The 24384-nt window shown below is 42.5% G+C and overlaps 1 protein-coding gene across 2 annotated transcripts in view; it reads right to left on the bottom strand.

Moving 5' to 3' along the window:
• Positions 1-24384, bottom strand: part of ARHGEF7 (Rho guanine nucleotide exchange factor 7) — a 116126-nt gene that overhangs the window by 77323 nt on the left and 14419 nt on the right. Inside the window, exons 1-2 of one of the 2 annotated variants that reach the window (XM_050972532.1) lie at positions 23772-23916; positions 23594-23680 (exon numbers count right to left, since the gene is read on the bottom strand). Coding sequence is in view for 1 of the 2 variants with exons in the window: in XM_050972524.1 (XP_050828481.1) it covers positions 23594-23680 (87 nt within the window). In the remaining variant the exon portion in view is untranslated. Of the gene's footprint in view, positions 1-23593; positions 23681-23771; positions 23917-24384 lie in introns of those variants that run through there. The other variant, XM_050972524.1, reaches the window with a different exon arrangement.

A 24384-nucleotide genomic window follows, 5' to 3' on the forward strand; every position in this document is an offset into this window, starting at 1 on the left:
ATTCAGGTTATTCAGCCAGCAAAACCCATCTCTTCCTGGTATACACAAACAACCATGTATGCTAGTCTCCTAAAATAAATCAGGAAACACAGATGTGGAAATGTAGGCCAAAATGCAAAGGGAATACTGTGTCCCAGTAAGAAGACACACAACATTGAGAAAAAGAAAAAACAAGTACACATTTGGAAATACAGACAGCTCTGCTATCAAGCAGAGTAAGCAGTTAGTGATAAAAATGGTGAAACTTAATTTTCACTAGTAACTGCACCAGGCAGACACTGCCAGTACATCTTATAAACAAGAACATGGTTAAATAGATATTTTCTTGAGAAAACCACATGAGCAAGGTAAAGGATTTTCCCAAATGAAATAGACTGTAGAGAAGGAAAGCAGATCTTACTAGGTCTTCTAGGTCTCACTACTCTTGCCCCAACCCTGCCCATCACAAGAACAAAGCCAACAAGTACTCCAGGACTGTGATGCTGATTCTGAGAGTAGACACATCTATTTCATGAAACCAGTGGCTGCTTTTATGAAGAGTCCATTAAAGATCAATGCCATATGAGAAAGCCTATTAAAAAAGGCTTTTTTACCAGCATCTGCCTATTGCAGTTTTTGGGGCTGCCTACAAGACAGATGCTGGTAATCTGTTTGAGTACATTTGTCAATAATTTGTAATTACAATAAACAGAAGATCTGGCAGATTTTGGTCTTTCAAGTCCATGTGATGTCTGTAACACTATCAGCTGGGCACCTCCCCAAGACTATAATCCTTCTTAGACATGAACAACAGCAAGTAAGGGGAGTAGCTGGTCCCTCAAGGGGTTGCACTGCTTTTTAAATCACAGTATTAAGTTATGAGTTTGGGAGCTCCTCCTCAACTACACGGGTCCTGCTACTTCAGACTCTGTTGGGCACTTAAATCCTTTCAGCAACCTCATTCAACACTGACATGATGGAGCAGCATGGAGAACACAGGCCTGCCTGAGTTCCAGTTTAGAGCATGTCTGTAGTGCCCTGTAGTACTAGTGCTAGCTCACAGATCAGTGTCCCACCTTCTCCTCCATAATCCATAGATGAATATCAAAATTTCAAGCAAAGTTACTGCAGCAGAATCTGTAAACTGTTCCCATTTTAGAGAAGAAACATACATTATGGCATCATCATTTTCATACATTCACAATTTCTTCCTGACTTTTCTTTTTTTTCCTCAGTAGTAAGTTAAAAAGAAACAAATTATGAAAAAGCCTTAATGAAAGAACAATCTAAAAAAAGGTCTCTGGCACAAACTCCTGACCAAGGCTTCATGCTAACTAAAAGTATTGAAGCACTGAAAAGGAAAACTGACCTGAAATAGATCAGTCACAGTGGAAATCAAAATCACACAAGAGCAACAATGACAGTGATTGAGACTACCAAAACAGGATGCCCAAAGGGCTTGGCCAGGGTCTGGAAGTAGTTAATGAACATAAGCACTCAGAATGAAATCATCTCCTTCCCAATGGCTGAACTGAGTAGTGACACAATATTTTAAGGCTCAGATTAAACCAGTTCCTAGGAAAGAGGAAGTTGATATATTCAGGAAATTTTCAACTAGGTTTCAAATGTTACGAAGGGAGAGTCTGCTTCTGGCATACTTGAATTTTAGATTTATTTTCTCAAACTAAAAAAAAAGTACACATCAGCTAAACTGTGAACATCTCCATACTCTTACCTAAAAACACAGGAAGGATGGCTTGCCACAACTGATTTCAGATGCCTTCTGTCTAGATACATGTTCTGCCAACATTTCTCAACTAATTTCTAAAGTATCAGCTTAGTTTCAAAAGCCATGCTGTATGGAAAGATAAAGAGAGGCCTATACAATGAAGCAAAAAGCTTAATTTATATAATGAAATTTTTTGAGAGGAAAAAAAACCCCAAACCTAGGAAAGCCTGCTTCCAAAATAGGGATTGTTACCTGCAATCCAAATCTCCATTTGCAAGTCCAAGTACCACAGGCACACAGCAGGATTGCTGAGACAGACTTGACTCAGAACAGCAGTGTTCAGAGAGCAAGAGCTGGAGGTGGGTGAAAGGAGGCATCTTATTGCAAAAGATTTTCTACTACATGAGGTTATCATCTCCCTCCTAAAATAGTCTGCTGGCTGCTTTACTACACTACCACGTGCTCCAACCACAATTTAAATGCCATCACATGCTCACATTTCATCTGGAACAAATGTGTGCAGCCAAGTGATCAGATGATGCAGGGATTCAGCATCAATGGAGAATGAACTACCACAGAGCACGAGCCAGAAGCACAGACCCACTGACCTCAAGCCTGCTTATTTCCCCCACTGCTTATCAGCTTGGGAGTCTCTTTCTGCTGTGTGCACACACACTTTTTAAAACAAACATATTAACAAAAGAAACAGGAAAATCCTTGTAGCATTAAGTATGTACTAGTAGCCAAACAAAAAAGATTGAGGGGGAATTGATATTCTGATAAAAGTCAGAATTTGACTAAGTGTGATTAAACACATGTAAAAGAAAAAGTGGGAGAGGGGAATAAAGATAACAAAGAAATGCAAGAATTAAAGAAAAAAAAGGAAAAAAATAAATGTTACACCTTTCTGGTAAGAAGGGATTTAATCAAAAATCTCAATTACTTCCTTAATACACTGTGGAAAGTGCCAAAAATTAAGAATAAAGGCTTACTCAATTTTCATATAGCTTGTTGAAACTTTCATTTAATTTAGAATCACAAAATGGAAAAGAAGTAATTATCAAGCAGTTAGCAGAAGTGAACAAGCCCCAAAACCAACACTTCACGTTTCAACTACAGTAAATTAATTTCAATGCTTCCCTTTTAAAAATTGATTGAAGAACACAAAGCTGTACACAAATCCCTGAGCTACAGCTCCTCCCCAGCACACCCTTTTCCCTCCCTAGGTTACCATTATGACTCCAGCCAGTACAAATAATCTTAAAAAAGGGGCCTAGGGCTGGATCCCTCCCTCTGTTGCAGGTACCTGCAGCAATGTGATCCAGCATCCTTCACCATCTATTAACACTCATTTTGAAGGAGCAGGCACAGGACTTTATCCAGGGAGCAGGGACAAGGCTCACCATCACCTGCTGCAGTGACCAACCCCTCCTGCTGTGGCAGGGCTGCTGTGGCAGCCCCGGGGCACAGTGTCTTTGGCCAAGGAAGAGAGGAAGCTGAAACTGAAGCCAATTTAATGCAACAGCCTGTAAGGTCAGGGCATCCAGCAGCTGCCAGGCCAGCAGACAAGCCATCTCTCTGAAGGACCAGGCAGACACCTCAGGGAGAGACATGCAGCACACATCTAGGTAAAACCATTCCTGCTCTGGATCTGCAAGCTCACAGATCAGTGCAAGATTTCAGGAGTAAAACCTCCCACACCTTCTCTCACACCACCTTATATACTTTTCACTCGGAGGGGGCATTAAAGTCAACTCACAGAAAACCAATCCAGCAAGTAGAAATTAAAACTTCACATTTATGGGCATATCCATAAACATTTCCACATTCCAAACTAGTAAAAGATGCCCTCTAGCAAGTTACAAGCAACCACAAAAACTCAACCCACACCAATTTCACTTATTCATAGTAATGTCCGGGAATTCAATTGGAAAGAAATAAAGATAACTTCCTTTAAGAAATCAGCTACTGCAAGAGTTTGATAGTTCTGATTCATCAGGTGATACACTATATGATGGGCTTGGGTAGCCAAGCTGACAAGGGCAGCTAGAGGTGATACTGCGAGCAGTCAGGCCCAACAGTTCATCTTAATTCCTTCGTAACATCTCATCTCCACAGTCCAGGGTTCCCCCAGCCTCGTCACCTCCCCCACTGCAGATACCTTTACTTCAGTGCCCTCTCCAAAACACAGCCACTCCCACTCCAACCTGCACAGAACAGAGTCCCCTCTCCAGCATCTCACTGGCAACACACACTGCCTCGCCAGTGCTGCCTGGGCCCTGATCCAGAGAGCACATCCTGGGTTTCCTACAGCCTCTGTACACAGCAAGCCTCAGCCACCCTCTGATCAATGGCAACCATACAGAGACATCCTCATCCCATCACCTGAATGACCACCTGAGTACAGGCACCCAATGCTGAGGAGTCCAGCCCTGTGGTGGTTGTTTGGTCAGGAATGTGTCTGTCCACAGGCACAAGAGCCTGGAATCTGGTGCAAGACTTGGGTATGTTACCTTGTCCTTTCACAAGTTACACCAGTTCAGTGACTGGCAGAGATTGCTTTGGCGTGAGCCCTTTTGGTAATGTAAGTGCTGCTCCTCGACAGCAAGCATTTCTAGCAGAGGGCCACACACTCCTCCAAGCAGCAGCTAGAGATGCCATCTGTGGAACCAGGACAAGCACTTCAGAAAAAAATCACTGACAGCCTATTCAGGCCCAAAACCTGCATCTCAAATTTGCCAATAAGGAAGAATACAGAAAGGCAAATATGATAAAGTAATACTTCATCAAGTTTTTTTTCAACTATTTGTCTCAGGGCCTATCTGCATCTAAAGGTCTTAAATGGATTTTTCAAATTTCCATAGTCACTTCGTAAATGATGCAATTTCAACCTGTACAGAAACCACAGAAATCATTTGCACAATTAGTTACAGGGTGAAGAATCACTTCCTTTGATTTGTTATGACCTTGCCAATTGCTTGTTTTTTCCTGAGTAACCCTTAGCTCCTGTACAAAGAGAAATAGAAAATAACCTTTCCACTTTCTCCATGCTGCCTGTTACCAAGATCCCATTGATCTCACATACTCATCTCTTCTATTGACAGAAGACTCAATTTACCTGCACCTCACACGGATTCAATTCCTTCATTTTCTTGTAACAAGTTCTGTTAAGTCTTGAAATGGCAGACTATTCCATTTCCTTTAAATACAGCATTTCTCCCAGGCACTGCTGTAAATACAATTCATCTTGATGCTAGAATTTACAGAATAGTGAGTGACCAGGCACAGCATCTTTGTGATTTGCCAGGACTCCATGACACCTGTCAGTAAAAGAACTCAGACACTAAATTGAAATTTTAACTACAGCAAGCAACATAATACTTGGCACAGCCTCAGCAGCAGAGGAATGGAAGGCAGAAAACATGAACCAAACCTTGTAAGATCAAGGAAGGAAAGAAGGGAAGAAGTCCAGAGATCTATAGACCAGTAAAGCAAATGCCTAAGCTTGGTAAATTATTAAAAGACGCAACAGAAAAAGAAAACAGAATTGGTGAGGTTGGCATAAATAGGGAAATAGAAAAGAATTAGAATTGCCTTGGTAGAAGAAAGGAGCCTTTCTAAAATGCATCTATGCATCTTAAAGCCATTAGCCAAACACAGGGCAGTTCAGATAATACATCAGATCTGAATATCCTTTGAAAAGACTAAACAACATAGATTGGTTTTATTTTAAACAAAGGTCATTTGAGCTAGGAGACTCCTCTTGAAGATTCAGAAGTGCTACAGGAGAAATAAACAACTGTATCCCAACAGCTGGGTTTCACCATGAAGGGAGTACCAAAAGTGACCAACAGAGATCCAACTCGGAGGCCACATTACTCAACACAACATACCTGCAACTTCACACAAGGCATGGAGACAGAACTTTAATGAGGATATGAAATTATTTGCATTAGTCAAAACTTGAACTCAGAACAGTCACCATACAATGTTGTCAACAGCCAAACATTAAAGTGAGGGGGAAAATCCAGTGCCAACAAATGCAAAACCTACCCCAAGGCAAAATAATAGAAAAAAAAAAAAAAACAAAAAAACCAAACTCCATCATTATACCTGTACAGAATTGAGTTTCAATTAGCTATTTATGCTGACAGGTAAAAGATAACCCTGAGGTAGCAACCCAAGGTCATTAATCAGCCAAGTCGTGGAGTCCAAGAAAAACAATACTGGAAAATTAAAGGGGACAAACAGATTTCCTTACTATTTCTGTAGCCTAAATACAGCTGTGGTCCACTGTGATACTACAAAACAAGAAGGGATACAGAGATGCAAACGTTTTAAACCAACTAAATTAATGCAATGGTATTCACATGAGGGGAAAGTGAACTAAATGTGCTCATCTTGGAAAGAGATAGGATGTAGTGCAGTACCCTAATGCCATATGAACTCACATATTGCATGGAGAACATCTCTGACACAGAAACAAAGGCACCCACTGCCATCAGCTGCAGCAGCTGAACAAACCAAAGGAAATTATTATAACATACATAATTTATACATGGAATTTACTGCCATAGGATGCTCTGAAGGTAAAGAGAGCTCAAAATAGCATTAGAAAGCTATTTAAATAAGCCACAGAAGGAGTTCCACAGAGCTAAAATATTAAATATATTGGGATACATCCCTGACTCCAAAGGGAGCTCCTCAGCTATGGACTGTAGAAGCCGGAAAGATTTAACAGCAGGTATCATGCCTTACTTTTACCTACTTGTCTGGGTTTTTTACCATTTCTTCCAGGCAACTACTACAGACCTGCATCTCACAAGATAAGGTAAGCTAGCTTTGAACTGAACTTGCATAGTTATCCTTAGGTCATTGAAGGCAGTAAGATTATTTCTACATTTTTAATGTCCAAAATCAAGCCAGATAAAAAGTTTTTTATGCTAGTGTAGTTATGATAAAAAATCTTCTGTAAAACACTGATTGAGTAACAGTAATTAGCATTTATTTCCCAAATTCTCAAAACCATGCATCAAATTTTGTTTCATGATTATTATAGGATTTAAAACTTGAGCTAAGCAATTAAATTGTCATATTGGAAGATACAGAAATATTCTGACAGCAGAAGAATATTTCTGAGAAGACTGAGAGAACATTGTACCTAGCTCAGTCTAATTTCACCCTGTTACTCCAACAGCCAGTGCTGACTCCACAGGTGTGCCCCCACACCTCTCCAGTGTGGGATCTGGTCACAGATCACAGAATCATGGGGTAAGTCACAGAAAGTGGCAGGGCTGTCTGAGACTGTGGACTATTGGGATAACCCAATTTCACACTAGCAGTCCATAGCCACAGCAAAAGGTGTGCAACAAACCTTGTTCACCACCAAGAGGGACAAACACTGTAATGCTAATACCACTAAATGCACCACCTAAACACCAACATAACTTTGCACCACTTCAAAATTAGCTAGCAATCATGTCTAACCTTAAATAACAGAAAGGAGATTAGCAAGAAGAAACAGCTCCAAATATCACTATACCAATATGTTAAACTTATGGCACAGAAGTAGCATTTTGTTATAAAAATTTCATGTGGTACATTAACACATGAGCGTTTTATCCCAACTTAATCTTTGCTATTTACATACCACAAAAAAGTCAGCCTTAGTCTAGAAGAACAAGCCATGTATTATTATACTGACCCATCTTCACAGCTGATACTGTGGAGTTGAAGTTTATACTAATGGGACTTCTGTGGGAGGCTCATAATTTTCTAATATGCAAAGTCAAGTTTGCTGAGTTAAGAATGAGGCCTCAAGTACAAGTGAAACCCCTACAGGGAAGCATTTAAAACTATGATCTACATAATACTTTCAGATAAAAGGATACCAACAAAACCTCACGGACCTACAGCATCCTCAGAGACACAATTTTCACTGTAAAGCCATAAATGGCTGTAACACTGGCATTTAGCACAAGTCTCAGAAAAAGCCAAACTAAAAGCACATATAAAACCTTTGCAAATTATTATTTCCATTACAATCCCCAAAAAAAACCATGTAAAATTCCTGCTGAGGTCACTAATGTGATTAACAGTCTCAAGATGTCAACCTCTTAGCTGTGACACTAAAGTGGAGATCCAGTTATTTGCAGAGTCACGCAGCACTGGAAATCTAACTTCTACAAGACACGCAGACTGCAAAACATTCTGATTTACTAACACAGAATATGCCAATGCAATGAAATAGAAAAGTAAAAGGTTGTTCATTAAAAGCAGTAACTAGGGCTGTGATCACAAAGATCCAGTCTCAGAGGAGCACACTCAGAGGTGCTCTGTGTGGGGCAAAAGGAAGCACCACATCCTGTGTGGATAATAGAGTACAATGTGCCATCCTAGAAACACGTTAAAAAGTTGAGCAAATCTCTCCAATTGGATGCTCCAGAAGCATTAAGAAATGCAAAGACATGGTTCCAACAAAGTGGAATTGCTTAAAAATCTTCAGCGAAGTTATCTCAAAACTGTACTGCCAGCAACTTATCTTTATGGATGACATCATCAAGAAAGTGACTTGTGTTCCAAAGAACAAAACAAACACAAAAAAAATCATCTTCTGTGGGTGAGAAACTCTTTCAAATACACTGCAAGAAACAATGCACAAGTCAGGACAATAGTGAAGTCTTCCAACAGATCACAGCTCCTAGTGAACAGTATCAAGGGAACACTCTTTTTAACCTCTAATTAGTAACAGTAGCTCTGGAAATAACATACTTTTTTTTTTTTTAATCTGACACAAAGTAACTATTAAAAAGCATTTCTCATTTTTAAAAACTGACCGAATATGCTTGTTCTGTACTAACAATCTGCCAGGCAGAATTTGTTTTGCAAAGCCTTTGCCAGGCTTCTAGAAGAGCCTGCCTTATTTTGCACTGATTGCACTGTTGCTCAATGCAACACATCTGATAAAACAACACACATATACTGTACAGGTACAGTACATGCTCCTCATATTTGTGCCATGCAACATAATTAGTTTTATGTTTTGTTTTATGTTATATTTTTGTTTATGTTATGTTTTTTGTTTTATGTTATGTTTTTTGTTTACTAATTAGTTTTAATGTACCCCAGCAATAAATCCACCCATGAAGACTGTGCTCAAAGCTTGTGGCAGTGGTTTCCACACTACCTTTTACAAGCAATTCCTTTCAGAGAGACATTCAAACCATAATCCCAAACTTGATGCCACCTTTTAAGATGGAGTTGAGCAACACTGCAGTATCGAATTGCTTTGGTACAATCCAAGTCCTGCTTCATGGCAATTCACCACCCTAAACTCGATGATTCTAGTGCTTTCTGAACAATTTAATTTCCAAGTACTAGAAGCCACTGGGTCTTCCAACATAAGTGTCTCCTTCCCAGTACCACCTGCCATCCCAACTAATGGCCAAGGTATTCTGTCAAAAACTCTTCCAGCCAAGAGAGCAGGTGAGCAGCTGTGCTCTCTCCAAGTTGCTTGAGAGCAAGTTCTCTGAATGTCCAACAAGCTGCAGCTCACTGCCTGTGAAGAAGCTGCATCTGCTTGCATAAATTTCTTCAGAGAGGCTTTTTAAAAGGCATGAAAACAAAGGAGGAGAGAGTTTCATGCTGTGATTTCACATCCTTCATTAACTCACAAGAAGGGCACCCAAGGCTTCCTCTTCTGGACTACAAAGCCTCCCTATTCTACAGAAGAAAAAGAAACGCACAAAGACGAAAAAGTTGTCTGTAATATTAAAACCGGGGTTATTTCAAACAAACCTCAGTATAACAAGCACCACCACAGTTACCTGAGGGTAGACACTGCCATAAAAATATAATTATTTCCCTTGGGTCATTTATCTAGTGAAACTATTAGTATTCAGTAGGTAGTGAGGACACTCCTTGATGAGACCTGCCTTAACTGCTACCAAGAACAGACTAAACTTGAGAGCAATTACAAGCAACAATTAGATGGAACTCAATCCAGCTTTAGCACTTTCAGTAGTGAAGCAAAACAATTAGGACCCTGTCTGGAGGGCTGAGCATGGCAGTACATCCCCCCAACAGTTCAAGTCTCTCACGAGACACAAGCAGAGGTCTGACAACCTTTACCTCCAAGAGAAAGCAACTGTCCAATTCAAACCATGTAAAACAAAAGCCACATCCAGAAATGAGGAGGGAGAGCATGCCAGACAAAGAATGACGCTGCCAGTAATAAGTTTCACCTAAATTTAGGATGGTATTTTTCAGCTGTCTGGGTCAATGCTTTCTTCTTTTGTACCCCTAAAGACTTGATTCCACCCACCACAGGTTATCCTCTGGAGAGGCTTCTGTGGTTGACCATAATTAACTGTAGCTGGGATGCATGAGACAGAGCTGCAGCCAGGGTGAGGAAAGGATAGTGTTACAGACACCCGCTGCCTTTGCAAAACCCGCATGTTTCAATTAAATGCTCAGCTACAAAGTTGCACTCTCCCTTTCCCACTAGTTTTTGAGCCCATCACCCCCTTTGCTCTAACAAACTGAATTGGCTGAAAGCTAAATCAATCCAGTTTTTTTCTGGAATAGTTCTCAGCGTTTCAAGCACCTGACCAGCCCCACAGACAGTCTACAGTAAGCAGTTGCAACAGATAGAAAAATATTGTCTCTTTGGCCAGAAACTGCACTGACCTTGGAAACATCAAAAATCAGGGTTAGACAGCTGAGGCTAAGCTAGGAATGACAGGAATGAGGAAACAGAGGCAAGTCACCTAGGAAAACATTGCAGAAAGGAAGATTAGAACTCAAAACACAAGTGCAAAAACAGAGCCAACAAGGAAGAGAGAATGGGAGAGGAGAAACAAACAGTTACTAAGAACTTGGTGCAGAAGCCAAGTCATATCATCCCTCTGCTATCAACACTTAGAAAACACAGCAGTTGAGAACATGCCCAGCTCAACACAAAGCCGAAACATGAGCTTACCACCACTGGCAGAGAAGCTGACAGCTCAGGTGCAGAGGCTGAGGTGGAGACACAGAAATGCAGATCTCCCACACATCACCAAGCTGCCACAGCGAACTTTCTTTCTCCATGCCTTTTTTAAGCCTAGGATCACCTAAATATGATCTACATATTCACTGTACAATAATCTGTCCTCACACTTTGTGCCAGCCCCAGCTCCTTCTTGACCTCCACAAAGTCAATTTGGTAGGAAAGCAAGCAGGTTAGCAGGGTTATTTCTACCAGCTGACCTTCCTGCATCATCTCACCTTGGAGCCTGCCAAGCATCCATGCTAGACAATGAATGGGGAAGAAATAGGCAAGTGATAGCAAGTGTCACAGCTGCTCCACTGCCACGAGGGTTTATCTACCCTAGGAGCACAGCCTGGCTTCAGCCTGCTCTGCAACATGCTCTGCATTCACAGCTCCAGCTGAGGATCAGAGGAGCTGTGTCAAACCATAGACACTCAAGGCTGCAGCTCAAACACCATGAAACAAGGGTAATACCACTCCTTCAGAAACCAAACCAAAAACAAAATACTGTGGAAAGCACTATATTCCTACAGCACCTACTAATTCAGCCTCCAAACTCATACTTAAATCCAAGTCTGAGACCATCCAATGAATAAAGGAAGAGCAATGAACAGCTTTCCAGCTGGAACCAGGCAAGGTTCCTAGAAAAACTGAGCATTTGCCTGTTTAGCAAAATGCACATACAGAGGAGGTCCAATAATGCTTTTTGGGTTTGGCATAGCAATTTAAGTAACATCCACATCAAAAACTGAATTGAGGGTACTGTGGTGTGCAGAAGTTAGGCCTACAGTGGTTCCAGTTGAACAATACAGTTGTATTGTTTTACAATACAAAGATAAACATTTCACTTACCTATTTTAAACTAATACAAAAGCTGATTTATTCACACCTGTGCAAAACACCAAATTAGTGTTTTCAGTGTGTCAATTGAAAACAACAAACTGCAGCATTCTAAATTACAACAGTCTCTCACTTCTGTCTCAAAGTGTACTTTCCCAAGACCTGAGATTGTTGAGTGCTCTAAAGGCACTGTACGTATACTCTTCTGCATTTGCTGACAACGCCTATAAATAAAATTACACTAATTCCCCTAGTTTTGAATGCTATAGTGACATTTGAAATAACTCTAGCAAGAAATACTAATAAAAAATTTAAGAGATAAGCCATCTTAATAAGCAAGTACAGGCAGGAAACAACTAGCTGACTGACATCCTCAAAACTGCTGAGCCCTGCAAGCCAACTAATTAACTTAGGCCATAAATAATATGTAGATGTGGTCAATTTAACTATCAGCAGTTTACAATATCAAAGTCAGGTAATTACTACAACTTTGTATTTTAACAATGAAGAATTCTCCTTCAGTTTTACTGCCAAGTACGGAAAATAACTTTAGCTGCATTTATCCATGAAATTTATCTTTTGCAAAATGTTCATGTGACACCAGGATGAAGAACTAGCCTAAGGCAAAGGGTGTGAAAATGCATTTTCTTGTAATTTACTTTATGCTGCTCACAAGCCCACAGGGTGGATGGATTTAAATGGCCTATTCAAATAATGATTAGATTAGTATAGATTTACATCCTGTTTCATGTTTGTAATTCAAACACTTTCCTAAACCTTTGGCATCAATCTTTAGAGAAAAAAAGTGAGCGATTACCCTCTCTCCACACACTTAAATGCTTTAACATACATGATTTAAATGCTTTAGCAACAAAAACTATGATGAACTATGTCATGATTTCTGCAGAGGCTTGCTTTTAGACAAAACATGGTAATTGCCTAAAGTGCACATTTTGAGGACACTCTATGAAGCTAATAAACATATAGAACATGCAAAAAAAAAAAAAGGCATTTCAAAGTGTTTTGAACAGAAAGCCATTTAATTTAACAAGCAGGAATCTTTGTGCCTGATGATTTAAAATCAAGTGCTTCCAGGCACTTTCTGCTAAGAGACTTAAGAATTCAGAACTGTCTTTTCCTTACCTCATTTCTATTCATTAATTAAGTGAACACGTGTGGGGGTGTGATAAATTCCACTCCCTCTCCCACTCTCTTTGCTTTGTACTGACTGAATGAACCTCAGAACATTTTAAGAATAGGCTGCTCCAGTTAAAAAGTATGTGAAGGTCTGTTTATTTGATATTGGGTTGCTGCTGTCAAAAGAGGACATCCCAGACTCCTCCCTTCTCCACTGAGTCCTCAGTGCCAACCACTCAACCAGCCTAGTTCTGAGGGTCAGTCACAACTGGAAGAAAAATTTAAGACACATATTGGCAGGGAAGCAGTGAAAAATTTGCTGGGAGACTGTCGATCATCTAAAAACAAAGCAAGATGTATTTCTACTCCCATTTCTTCAGAAATAATCATGAAACACAACGCAAACTCATCTAGATGATGTAAAAATAATATACAGACAATATACACTTGCTGACAGAGTTTACAACTTATCAGGAAAGTAAAACATGGAACTGATACCTTGCTGGGGTGCTTCCATTGCAATTCACATTGATCTAAACCAGTGTGCCCTTCTCTGCCATGCTCAGTCCCTGCCAGGCAGCTGGGCAACAAGAAAACATATCCAGAATACCCATTCATGAAATTTTTCAGAGGGGAACTTAAAGAAGGGGGGAGGAAACAAGAGATAATTTAATTAAAGCTAGGGCAGTGGTTCAGCTTTCAGCAGTACTTGCCTAGGAGAACTGTTTTTGCTGGCACTTCCAGGCAACTCTCTCCTAAAAACATCATGCAAAACAGCCTAGGGATTGCTGTGAAGCAAGAGTGGACATCACATGGAGAAGACTTGATCAGGCAGGAATTCTGCAAGTTATTTAACAAGCATATATCTGGCAAAAATTAACAAGCATATCATCACCACATTCTCACTAACCATCACTAGTCCTCTCTCTGATAAGTCTTCAATCCTCCTCAAGGAAAATGTGTCAGGGATGGGGATAGAAAATAAGAGTGGAGAGCATGGGAATAATTTTTTTAAAATCTAGATATATTTAAAAAAAAAATCACTCAGCACTAACAGGAGAGGATCTGTGAAGATGCCCTTACATCAGCTAGCAATAGCATGTATTTGGTTTTGAGTTTCCTCACCTGTAGTTTTTCCTTTAAAATTTCACAGCCTAAGTCAGCTGCACTGCTACTTTTCATAGGGCTGCTGAAGCAAGTAGCATTGAGGATTTGTAGCAAAGGAGCTTGGCTCAGTATTTAATGTTTTATTTGTAAACTGGACTCAAAACCAATTGCTACTTAACAGTTTCTAAACACTCCACTCAAAGAAGTGTGGCCAACAACAGACAAAAAACTGGAAGAAGTCTATGACTTCAGCTCAAGTTTGGGAGAAAAAGAATTAATCAGGGTTTCATCTGCTGAACATGAGCCTTTAGGCCAGGGCTGCAGAAAGCAAAGGGTACCCCAGGAATGCTTCACCCTCTCCCTGCTGGCCTCAAAAGTAAAGAGAGCAGCTGCTGGGCTGCCCACACACAGGCTCCCAGCAAAAGCTGCCAGCAGGGCAGAGCCACCTCAGGACAGCACTCAAGCAGCCAGCCCTGCTCCAGAAGGAATTGCCCTCTTCTTTCCAAGGCACCCGTGCTCCGGTCTGTGCATTTACACTTGGCCCACAAGATGGCACTGACAGAAAAACTTTGCTCCCTCTTTTTCCCTCTGTGCCTGCCTCTCTCTGTCCCCAGGCTCACTACTGGCCCTGGACTGATTCAGAGAAGGACTGCCACCTACTGAAAACACCACATCATTTTCCCACATGGCTGAATCTCCCTCCTCACCTGCCCCCAGGTTACCCAACCAGCTGGATCCTGCTGGCTTCATCCCAGAGGAAGAGTAAGAGGCACACAGCTGAAGGCAGCTTTTTTCAGTAAAAAGAGGGCAAGGTTTTCAGCACTACGATTTCCCCCATGACCTAGAATTTTTCAGTATTTCCTGAAAAATAGAAAGACCTAGGAAAAGTTATAAGTGTCAAAAAACCATGCTGATCTTCACACAAACTCCAGCTGTGAGTGATACTGACAGGACCAGCCCAGTATCTGCTGAAACACCTAAACACAGTTAACTATAGAGAAACAGAGGGCTCAAGCTGAAACATGCAAGTGGTAGAACCATTTGTGTATTCAGCTGAGCACAATAAGATAACTACCCTTAAGGAAATGGAGAAATCGCCATATTCTAATATTTCTTTTCCTTTTAATTAGAGCAAGGTGCTTTTCCCCTCTCCTCAACACCATCTTTCAAAATCAAGCCTTTGAAAACTACTCTCCACTGCAGAATGCATATCACCTTTCCCACACATGCCAGGATATTTACATGCAAGCAGAAGTCAGGAACAGTTGCAAAGCTGGAAGCACTTAAGAAATCAGAGCAACTCACAGAAGACCTAGATTTGCTACTCCTCCATTTACAGATAACAGAAGTGATTTACGTTGACTCTTAAGTTCAAAGAAAAATCTAAATATTCTGGCGAGATGACAGCAAACAAAAGCAGCAGGCTGCTTTGCCAGGATGGACTCTCTTCTGCACAGTCCTCATTTGAGGTAAGGTTCAAAGCAACTGTTCTGCCAGAATTCCTCCCTTGCCAAAATGATGCAATACAGTCATTGTCACAAGAGGAGAAAGTTTTCCAGGTTCCTGAAGAGACTGAGCACTGCCATCTCACATACTGCAGGATGCACTTCAACTCTGAGGACCTTCTTAGTCCAAATGCATACCTTAAGAAAACACTTTATGTCACTAAGGTCTGCAGGTATCCAAGTTCTCTTCACACAATACACCACCAACTAACCTATTTTGTATATTTTTTTGTTTTCCTCTGTCACACACGTGCTTGGGAAATAATCTGACACCTAATAACAAGGTAACTGTATTCAGTATACACAACTGTAGTTGTACAGTGCAAGATTTATCTACATTTCTATTTTTAGTATGCTTGCCAGTTATAAAATCTGTTCAAAACTATTCAAGTGAAAAAGTGTGTGTGTGTAGGGAGGGAGTCTGAGACCTCCTAAGTCCAACCTCACAAGGCACTCATAAAAACCACAACAGCACCTAAAAAGACCATAGCCATCCCCTGGGAAGTAAAAAGGCAGGCAGGTCCTGACAGGAACAAGACCGGACTTCTGAAATGCACTTCTCGGCTGAGCACCGGGCTCACAGCAGGTGCCACAACATCCCAATGCCATCTCCACTCCTCTCTCTGCTGTCCCCTTGCTGAGAGGGACAGAGCAGCTCACCTGCTCTCCTCCCAAGACCTGCCTTCACACCTGGCATCCCCACCACCTCTGCACTGCTTGCTCCCTGCTCGGGGCTAATCAGAAGGGCCCCCCTTCCCACTGCTCCCCCCCTTCAGAAAACCAGCAGATGACCCCCTCCTCGCTGTGCTTCACAGCAAAGGAGGGCACAACAGGGCTAAAGAAATCACAGAGCAAGAACTCCTCTGACAAGTCAGGAGAACAGCATATAAATCAGGAAGCAGACTCTTCTCCCTTTTTAAGCCTTAAGGACTGCGAAGTTCTGCTCAAAACCCTCCAACTCTCTCTACCCACCCTTCTCTCCCAACTTTCCTAGTTACCACACCTTCCCTCAGATGATTAACTCCTCTTCTATCAAAGAAGCAATGAAATTCTCTTGTGAAAACAGTCTGCTATATTTGAGCATAATACTGAAGTCTTCTGTGCATTCTCTATTAATAGTGCAATACATTTTAATTGCTAGATGAAGGTTCATCTTATTCTCAAGATCCAAAGGAACATCACAAATGAAGCAGTTACACAGAAGCCCCTCCCAAACCACAGAGCAACTCATTTGCAAAACTGCTCTGAACAGATCTATACCAGTGCTGTGGTTTGGCCTGGCAGGCAGCTAAACACCACTGAGCCATTCCCTCACTCATCCCCCAGCCCACCCCCCAGTAAATGGGATAGGGGACAGAATTGGAAAGAAAGGTTAAATTCATGGGTTGAGATAAAGGCAGTTTAATATGACAGAAAAGGAAGAGAAAATAACAATGATAAGGGAATATAGAAAAAAATGAGATGCACAAGCACCTGTAGACCAGGGCCCAGCCAGGGGTCAGGGAACAGCAGGTGGACACCCCCCAGTCACCTTTTCCCAGTTTCAGTGCTGAGCATGGCACCACACGGTGTGGGATGTCCCTCTGGTCAGCTGGGATCAGCTGTCCTGGCTGGGTCCCCTTCCAACCTCCTGTCCACCAATCTCCTCCCTGGCAGGACAGCACTAAAATCTAAACAGTCCTTGCTTTAGTGTAAGCACTGCTCAGAAACAACAAAACAGTGAGTTACTAACATTATTCATCCTAAATCCAAAATTCAGCACTGTACCAGCTACTAGGAATAAAATTAACTCAATCCCAGCCAAAACTAGGAGGACTAGTTAATATTTACTGTGTCACTGCAACTTGCCTTGTACATGCTGACCACCAAGACATGACTGAAACATTTTGGATGTATTCTGACACATTAGACTCTCCCTCACATTTGCTTCATGCAGCAAAGAAAGGAATCTGCACCCATGATAGATCCATTGTGCCAGTCTCTATATGCACACTGTCTTATATATTTGTGTTCAAAGCACCACAAATCGGGCTATACAAAAGAACTGCCAGGAATTAAAATATTCATGGTCTAACTCAAAATTTTATTTTTTTTTTACCTTGAAAGTACTGAACATAGACCTCAAGCAGCAAAAAACCCCAAACATACTAGCACATTAAAAGAAATATATACTAGCACTATTTGTTACATTATTCATTACAAAGACGCTCTTGTAATCCACTTTTGTTACTTGATAGCTTTCTCCTAAGTATCCACTTTTGTTACTTGATAGCTTTCTTGTAAGTCTTTTTCAAATTATCCTATATCAGGTGCTTTTGAACCTGTACCCAATAAGGAGGTTCATTCTTCTCTTTAATGAAAGCCACTGGACTCACTTTAGTCAGGAGGTGATAGCACAATATCATGCTACTGCTGATGCAACAAGCTCACACAAGGCAGAATCACAAGAAGTAAATTCTCACAGAAAGAGCAGGAAGGTTTAAGTGAAAAGAGAACCATGTAAGGATTTGGAAAGGTACCATGTACATTTGTGTTTCAGACTGGGTTTTACTAAATAAAACTGTAACAATTTCTGATATTACCATTCCTCCCCGTCCAATGCCATATGTTCCTGCCTCTGTGTCACCTTCTCAGCTAGCATGACACTATGCATGAATGGTACACAAGATGAGGAACTGGGTTAATATCAGGCAAAAAAAATACTGTTTTTCCACCATTCTATCTGTGAGACACCCTTAAAATAGCATTTAAAGGCTTTTCTTCAATAGGAATACAAAGGATTGATAAACACATGAAACACAGTCTCAGTCCTAGGCCTGCTACTCTGTGCATCATAAAAATTCTTCCTATCACAAGAAGCCATTCTTATGAAAATAACATAAATAAGTCAAGCAACAGCATCTCCCTGTCTTAAAAACACATATTTACACATGAGAAAAAGGATAGATATTAAGGGTGTGAGAGAGAGAAGTAGCCACATGTCAGAGATCCGTATGTACAAGACAAGCTGCAGTGACACACAGCACTTTGCTGTAAGCAATATCCAAAATATATTCAGAATAGTTTTGAGAACAAGTAGAAATCGGGGTGGGAGTTGGGGGGAAGGAATACAGCAGACACATCTTAATTAAAAGATACAATTTTTCCCCTTTGAAAAATATACCAGTAAGACCTCAGCCTCGAAATAAAACTTCACAATGTGCAGTCCATAAGCAAAGAATGGTAACATTAAAACACTGAAATTCTGGAAAATGTTTATGACATTTAAGAATCATGAAGGCATTTGGCAGCACACTTCATGGGTTAGAAAAGACATTGTGTTGGAATAAACCCAGGAGCAAATCTAAGGAATATTGTTCTTGACAAAATAAAGATCACAGTCTGAACAAGGGCTAAAAGGATAATTTAGATGATTTAATTTCTGTATCATCATCTTAAGACTGGCATGAAGGTCTTCAGTACTAGAAACCTATTTATTCCTAATTCACTGACGAGTGCATGCCAGCCAAGTCCATCCACACTAGCAGCACAGCTCTACACCTTATACAAATCAGTCTTTGAGAGTCAGCTGGCAGAATACCTTTCCAAGTCCCCACTAGCAGAAGGATTGTAGCCATAACAATCTGAAGAAGTGGGCAAGGCTCAGGGGCAAGAACCATCACCTAACAGATGAGCTGCTTGTTAGGGGTGGGTGTGAGGGGAGAAGACAGACAGGCACCCTTGCTCCCAAAAGACTACCTGCTCTAACACAGTGACACTGGCACCCCTCACAAACTTTTCCCCAAGGCTGGAGCTCCATCACAGACATTCACAGGCATTTGTATATCTTGATTAAATCTTGAGTGCTATGAATTTTATTTCACAAATTTGCATGCAGTGTTCTGAACCTTAAGGGCAAATCCCTCTTGTTTGAGAGATTTTATAATATACAAGCACAGAATCTCAGACTGCGTAAGACTGCCAGGCTTGCTTCATTTCTTCTTTGGTTAGTTTATTTTAGAAATAAATTCCTGGGCTTGGCATTGCTTCTTCTGTAATAAAATGACCATCCTTGAATCCTAGAGGCAAGCAGGTCTCTGAGCAGGTAGAGAAAAGGTTCTCAGATCCACGGCTTGCCTTTTTCTATTAAGCAGTTACTATCTTACCCATCAGTATAAAAGTCAGAAATACAAAATATTTTTGAGCCTCAAGAAACCCATTAACATTCAGATAATCAAGGATTAATCTTTTATTTGATGAAAGCCAGCAAAAAAACCCTGCAAGATGCTACTTACAGAATTTGATCACACAAACCATGACATTGTTCACAGGATATGTCAAACATTCTGCCCTTTAAACAGCAGATACTAACATGGTTTTCCATTAACCTATTTTTGTTTATTATTCTACATTCAACTGCTCCCCAACAAACTTCACTGCTGTTGAACTATACAGTGATTTCTCCAGGGAAAATGCAAGCTGTCAAACAGCTCTGGTCATAGAATAAGAAAAGACAACATTATATTAAGGAAGCTCAAGCTCCTTTGAAAGAGAACAAAACTAGAGTAACATGACACAGGTCCAAGATAATCATAATGGCAAAACTTGCTAGGGCTCAGGTAGAAATAAGCCATCACTTCTTTATTTTTCTCTCCATTGCAGGACTTCTGTGAAAGATATACCTGCAGTGAGTTCCTTCTTGACTATACATATCCACCCACATTCTTCCAGAACTGAATCCCTCAGGTACAACAAGTATCTAGGACCCTGTTTCAAAAAGCAGGTCATGCTCCTCAGAAGGGACTAGAGTTAAATGTCTTCCCACCCAAAGAGAAAACTGGGTGGGAAAACAGCCTTTAAAGCAAAAATGTCAAGAACAGTACCTAGCAAATATCCTATTTGCCTAAGGAAAAGGTACACAGTAAGATGTGAACTGACAACACAGGTAGCTATTCTACAATCCCCTCCATCTATACAGACATTCAGCAATAGCACTGAAGGCTCCAAGTAGAATAAACTATTCAACACTACAATTATTCTAAGGATGCACTAATGACTTTCAGAAGGGAAAAAATATGGAAATTCAGTCCCTGGTGGAGGTCTTAGGAACATTTTTTCATTATTAGGTCTCAGTCCCTTGTATTCGCATACAAGAAAACTGTGTTAAAAATAATTTTTAAACCCAATACTTGCAGCACATTCTTCTGGTTATTTCTGGAATTATGCTTTGCTGTAAAAAGATTGCTGCAAGCTCCAAATTCAGTATTCTCTTTTCTATGGAACACTTAAATATCAAAAAATACTGGGGGGTGTGGGAACGGAGCCATTGGTTTCCTCTGAAGAACAGCAACCCTCTTCATTAGAATTTGAAATACCCTTTCTGAATGTTTTATTCTCTTTCTAACAAACCAACCTTACTGGGAAGCAAGAGGAGGAAAACAAGAACAACTTTTAGACACCAGCACTTCTCCAAACCAACCGATTTTCTCATCTCTGCCCCTTATTTTACATGTAGGAAAGCAACCAAAGTTATCATGTCCTCTAAAAAAGGGATCCACAGATGAAAGCATCTTTAAGAAGCCATCTACTGCAGTTTAGCTTTCCATTAACCACAGCAGTTTATCAGATTCTCAATCATGCTGTAACAAAGTCTCCTAAACTGGACACCTACAGAGCTCCAGCAAGGCAAGGAGCTCTGACATGGCTTTGTCAAAACACACCACCACTGCTTCCAAGGCGAGTTCAGATCTGGGAGCAAAAAGTGCTTTTGCAATGCTGATCTTAGGCTAACCAAACCACTACCACACCTTTACCAGGCTCACAAAATAACACACAGAGAAATAATCTGATCCAACTACACATAATTCACATTCAATGTAAGGCTCAAGCACAACCCTGAAAAGCCGCAGAAACCTCCACATTGTGGAATACTTATTAGGAAAAGCACCACATTAGTGCACAGAATAATGTCACATCTCCCCACACCACCCTAGAGCTTCCTCTGATACCCATATTGTCCAAATGTTTCTATTATTTAAGATACCAGACACACATCTAACCCTTTGTCAAATATTTGTACTCACCACTAACTCCTTGTTAGCTCATCCGCCCTCTCTGAAAATATCCCCCAAAGCAGTTCCAGAGATGCTCCTCACACTCTCTGCTCAATGCAATCTCTACACCCTGACTGAGACTCAGGAAGCATTACACAGGCCCTGCACAGGGGAGCTGGGGCATCTCCCCAGTTCCCACGGAGAGGAAGGCTCAGATTCTCCAGGGCTGACTCACACCTCGTTAACAGAGGGAGGGGAAAGAGCCCAGGAGTAGCGGATGGCCAAGAGGCCCCTGCCAGCTACTCCCTGGCTCAATCCAGGTTGCCATTGCTCTCATCTTTGGCCACAGTTAGGGGGTTGGAAAAATTAATGAGAAAACAACAGGGAACAGACAATGTACAAACCATAAATACACACACAAGAGCTCCATAAGCCCAAGCATTTGTGCCCCTTCTTGCCAGCTTCTGAACTCTCTGGTAGCTTGGGAGTAATTCCTGTTCCAACATGCTGAGCTGGAAGCCACTGCTGCCAGTTACCTCCACGTAAGAAAGGTGTTTCCGGCACTCTTGCTGAGAAGCCCCCGAGGCCAGGTTAACAATTTGACTATTCCCAAAGACATTCAGGCTCTCAGAACGAGAGCAAAATTATCTGTTCTTTCAATCATTTTTCTTTATTTTCTCATTACCCCAAGGAAAGGAGCTGACAAAAGCTTTTTGCAACTAGAAAGGAGACCAAACTGCAACACTGTAACTATCCGCAGCCTGTCACAGTTGCAATAGCTTCAAGCTTTGCCAGAGACCTGATGAAGGAAATTAGTCAAGGGGAGAGGATGGTATTAATGCCATTTTCCCTCTCTTTATCATTTACAACCCTCAATTTACTTTTGCATTGAGATCAGAAGCACCTCCTCCCCCAGTCCTCCCCGGTTCATGAATGCCTACCACCTGAAGTTTGGATCTGCTCACACACATGAATGTTCAAAACATGAGAAGCTCAATGTGGTCCTAGAAAAGACAAATGAGAGTGACAGCTGCTCCAAAGCAAAAAGAATGCTTGACATAATGCACTGTTAACCCCAGAACCTGGTTTCTGAGTATTTCAGAACTGAATTTAGTTTTACTCCCAACAAATCCTAAGGGATTTTCTACGTATTTGGCAGGGAGAAGGGAAGGAAGGTAAGGACTTACTCACAAGAGGAGTGCTAAAAGCAGTCTTAATTTCCATCTTTATCCATAGGGAACCTAAGATAAAGGGCAAGTCCTGCAAGTATAATTTATTTCACTAATGATACTTCACTGTTTAGAGACCTCAGGAAAGCAATCAGTCTTTTTTTAATGACATTCAGTTACTGCCTGGCAAAATCACAGGCAAGACCAGAGGTACCATAAGACCCTGCAAATTAATTAAGGCAACACTACTTTAATTTAAGTCCAGAAGCACCAGAAACCAATTTTTCCACCCCAAAAAAATGTCTCCAAGAACTGAAATGACAATACCTCTCACTTTCCAATGCAGAGAAGCTGAAACCGGTTTTTAATCTCATCAGTTCCTTCCCACACGCCAACATCAAGTAAACTCGACAGCAGTATGTACTTGCTATAGCTAAATATACCAGCAATATTCGAGAACCTAATTTGAAACCCTGCGAACACACGTTTGGAAAAGATGGCAGTTTGCAGGGCTTTTATGTAACGCAAATTTAAATAGAAGAAACAGCACCTGCCATTTTCTTCAATTAGCATTTCACTCGGTTGCAGGCAACTTAATTTCTCTAAGCCGACCGCTGCGCTTCCAAGGCGATTCCACTAATAAAGCGGACACAATTTATACGTCCCAAGAATTCACTCGGACGGAACTGCAGCGGGTTTAGCAGCCCCGGGGCCAGGCAAACCCCGTCCCCGGCACTCGTGTCTGCAGTGACAGAGGGATGGGGCGCGCCCTGCCCGCCCAAGGAGCGGCGCGGCCCTTCCTTCCACGCTCTCCGGGCGCACCCTCCCGCCGCCGGAGCCCCCGAGCGCGGCTCCGCCGGGGCGCGGCCGCCACCGCGCCGCATCGGGCAGCGCCCCGGCAGCCCCGGGCTGGCGGCGGCAGCGGCTTCCCCGCAGCCCCCCGGGCCCGCAGCCAGGGGAGGGGCGGCCGCCACCATCTTGTCAGCCGCGTCCCCGGGCACAAAGGGAGGGCGAGAAACCCCCCGCCCCCGGGACCGAGCCGGGCGCCCCCAGCCCCGACTCACCTCCAGGCGCAGGGAAGCACCGCAGCCCCGCAGGAACTCGCGGATGTTGCTCAGGCACTCGCCCTCCGTCCGCGGCTCCGGGTACACCTGCAAGAGAAGAGGCGGGCGGCTCAGCGCGGGGAGGAGATGGGACCGCACCGCACCGGAGCGCCGTCCCCCAGCACGCCGCTCCCCTCACCTCCCGCTCCCTCCGCAGGCAGCGGCGCCGCTCGCTCCCACTGGAGGCTTTGAACCGGGAAGTAAACACGGAGCACAGGAAATGGCGTGCGAGGGCGGGGGGCGGCGGGCAGGAGCGCGGGCAGGGGTGCCCCGGCCAGGCGCGGTCGCGGGCGGCTCTGCCCCGGCGGGGCGGGCGGAGGGAGGGAGGGAGGGAGGCGCGGCCCCGCTCGGCCCTCCCCAGCCCCGCCCCGGCTGCGGGCGGGAGCGGCCCCAGCCCTCGCCGCACCATGCTTCTGAATTTTTCGAATTGCTGCTGCACAGACCCCAGTGCCGTGACGGGCTTAGCTGCAGGGCGAGCGACCCAGCGGACGGCCCGGGGACAGCCCCTCCTCGGGACAAGCAGTGACCGCGCCCAGGGTACGACGCGCACGCCGCGGGTGGCCGGTGTCGCCCGTGGGGCTCGTAGGTCCCCTCATTTTGGCTTCGGTCCACCCTTGGGTATCGGTTTTCTAACGAGGAAATATATCAGAAATGCTCCGAAGACCTCCGCGGAAAATACCAGCACCCGGAGTTAATAATCTACCAATTCCAGGGTCTGATGTTAATGACCTTTATCTGTGGTTTATTAAACA

This window comes from Serinus canaria, chromosome 1 (assembly GCF_022539315.1).
Source record: "Serinus canaria isolate serCan28SL12 chromosome 1, serCan2020, whole genome shotgun sequence".
Lineage (NCBI taxonomy): Eukaryota > Metazoa > Chordata > Aves > Passeriformes > Fringillidae > Serinus > Serinus canaria.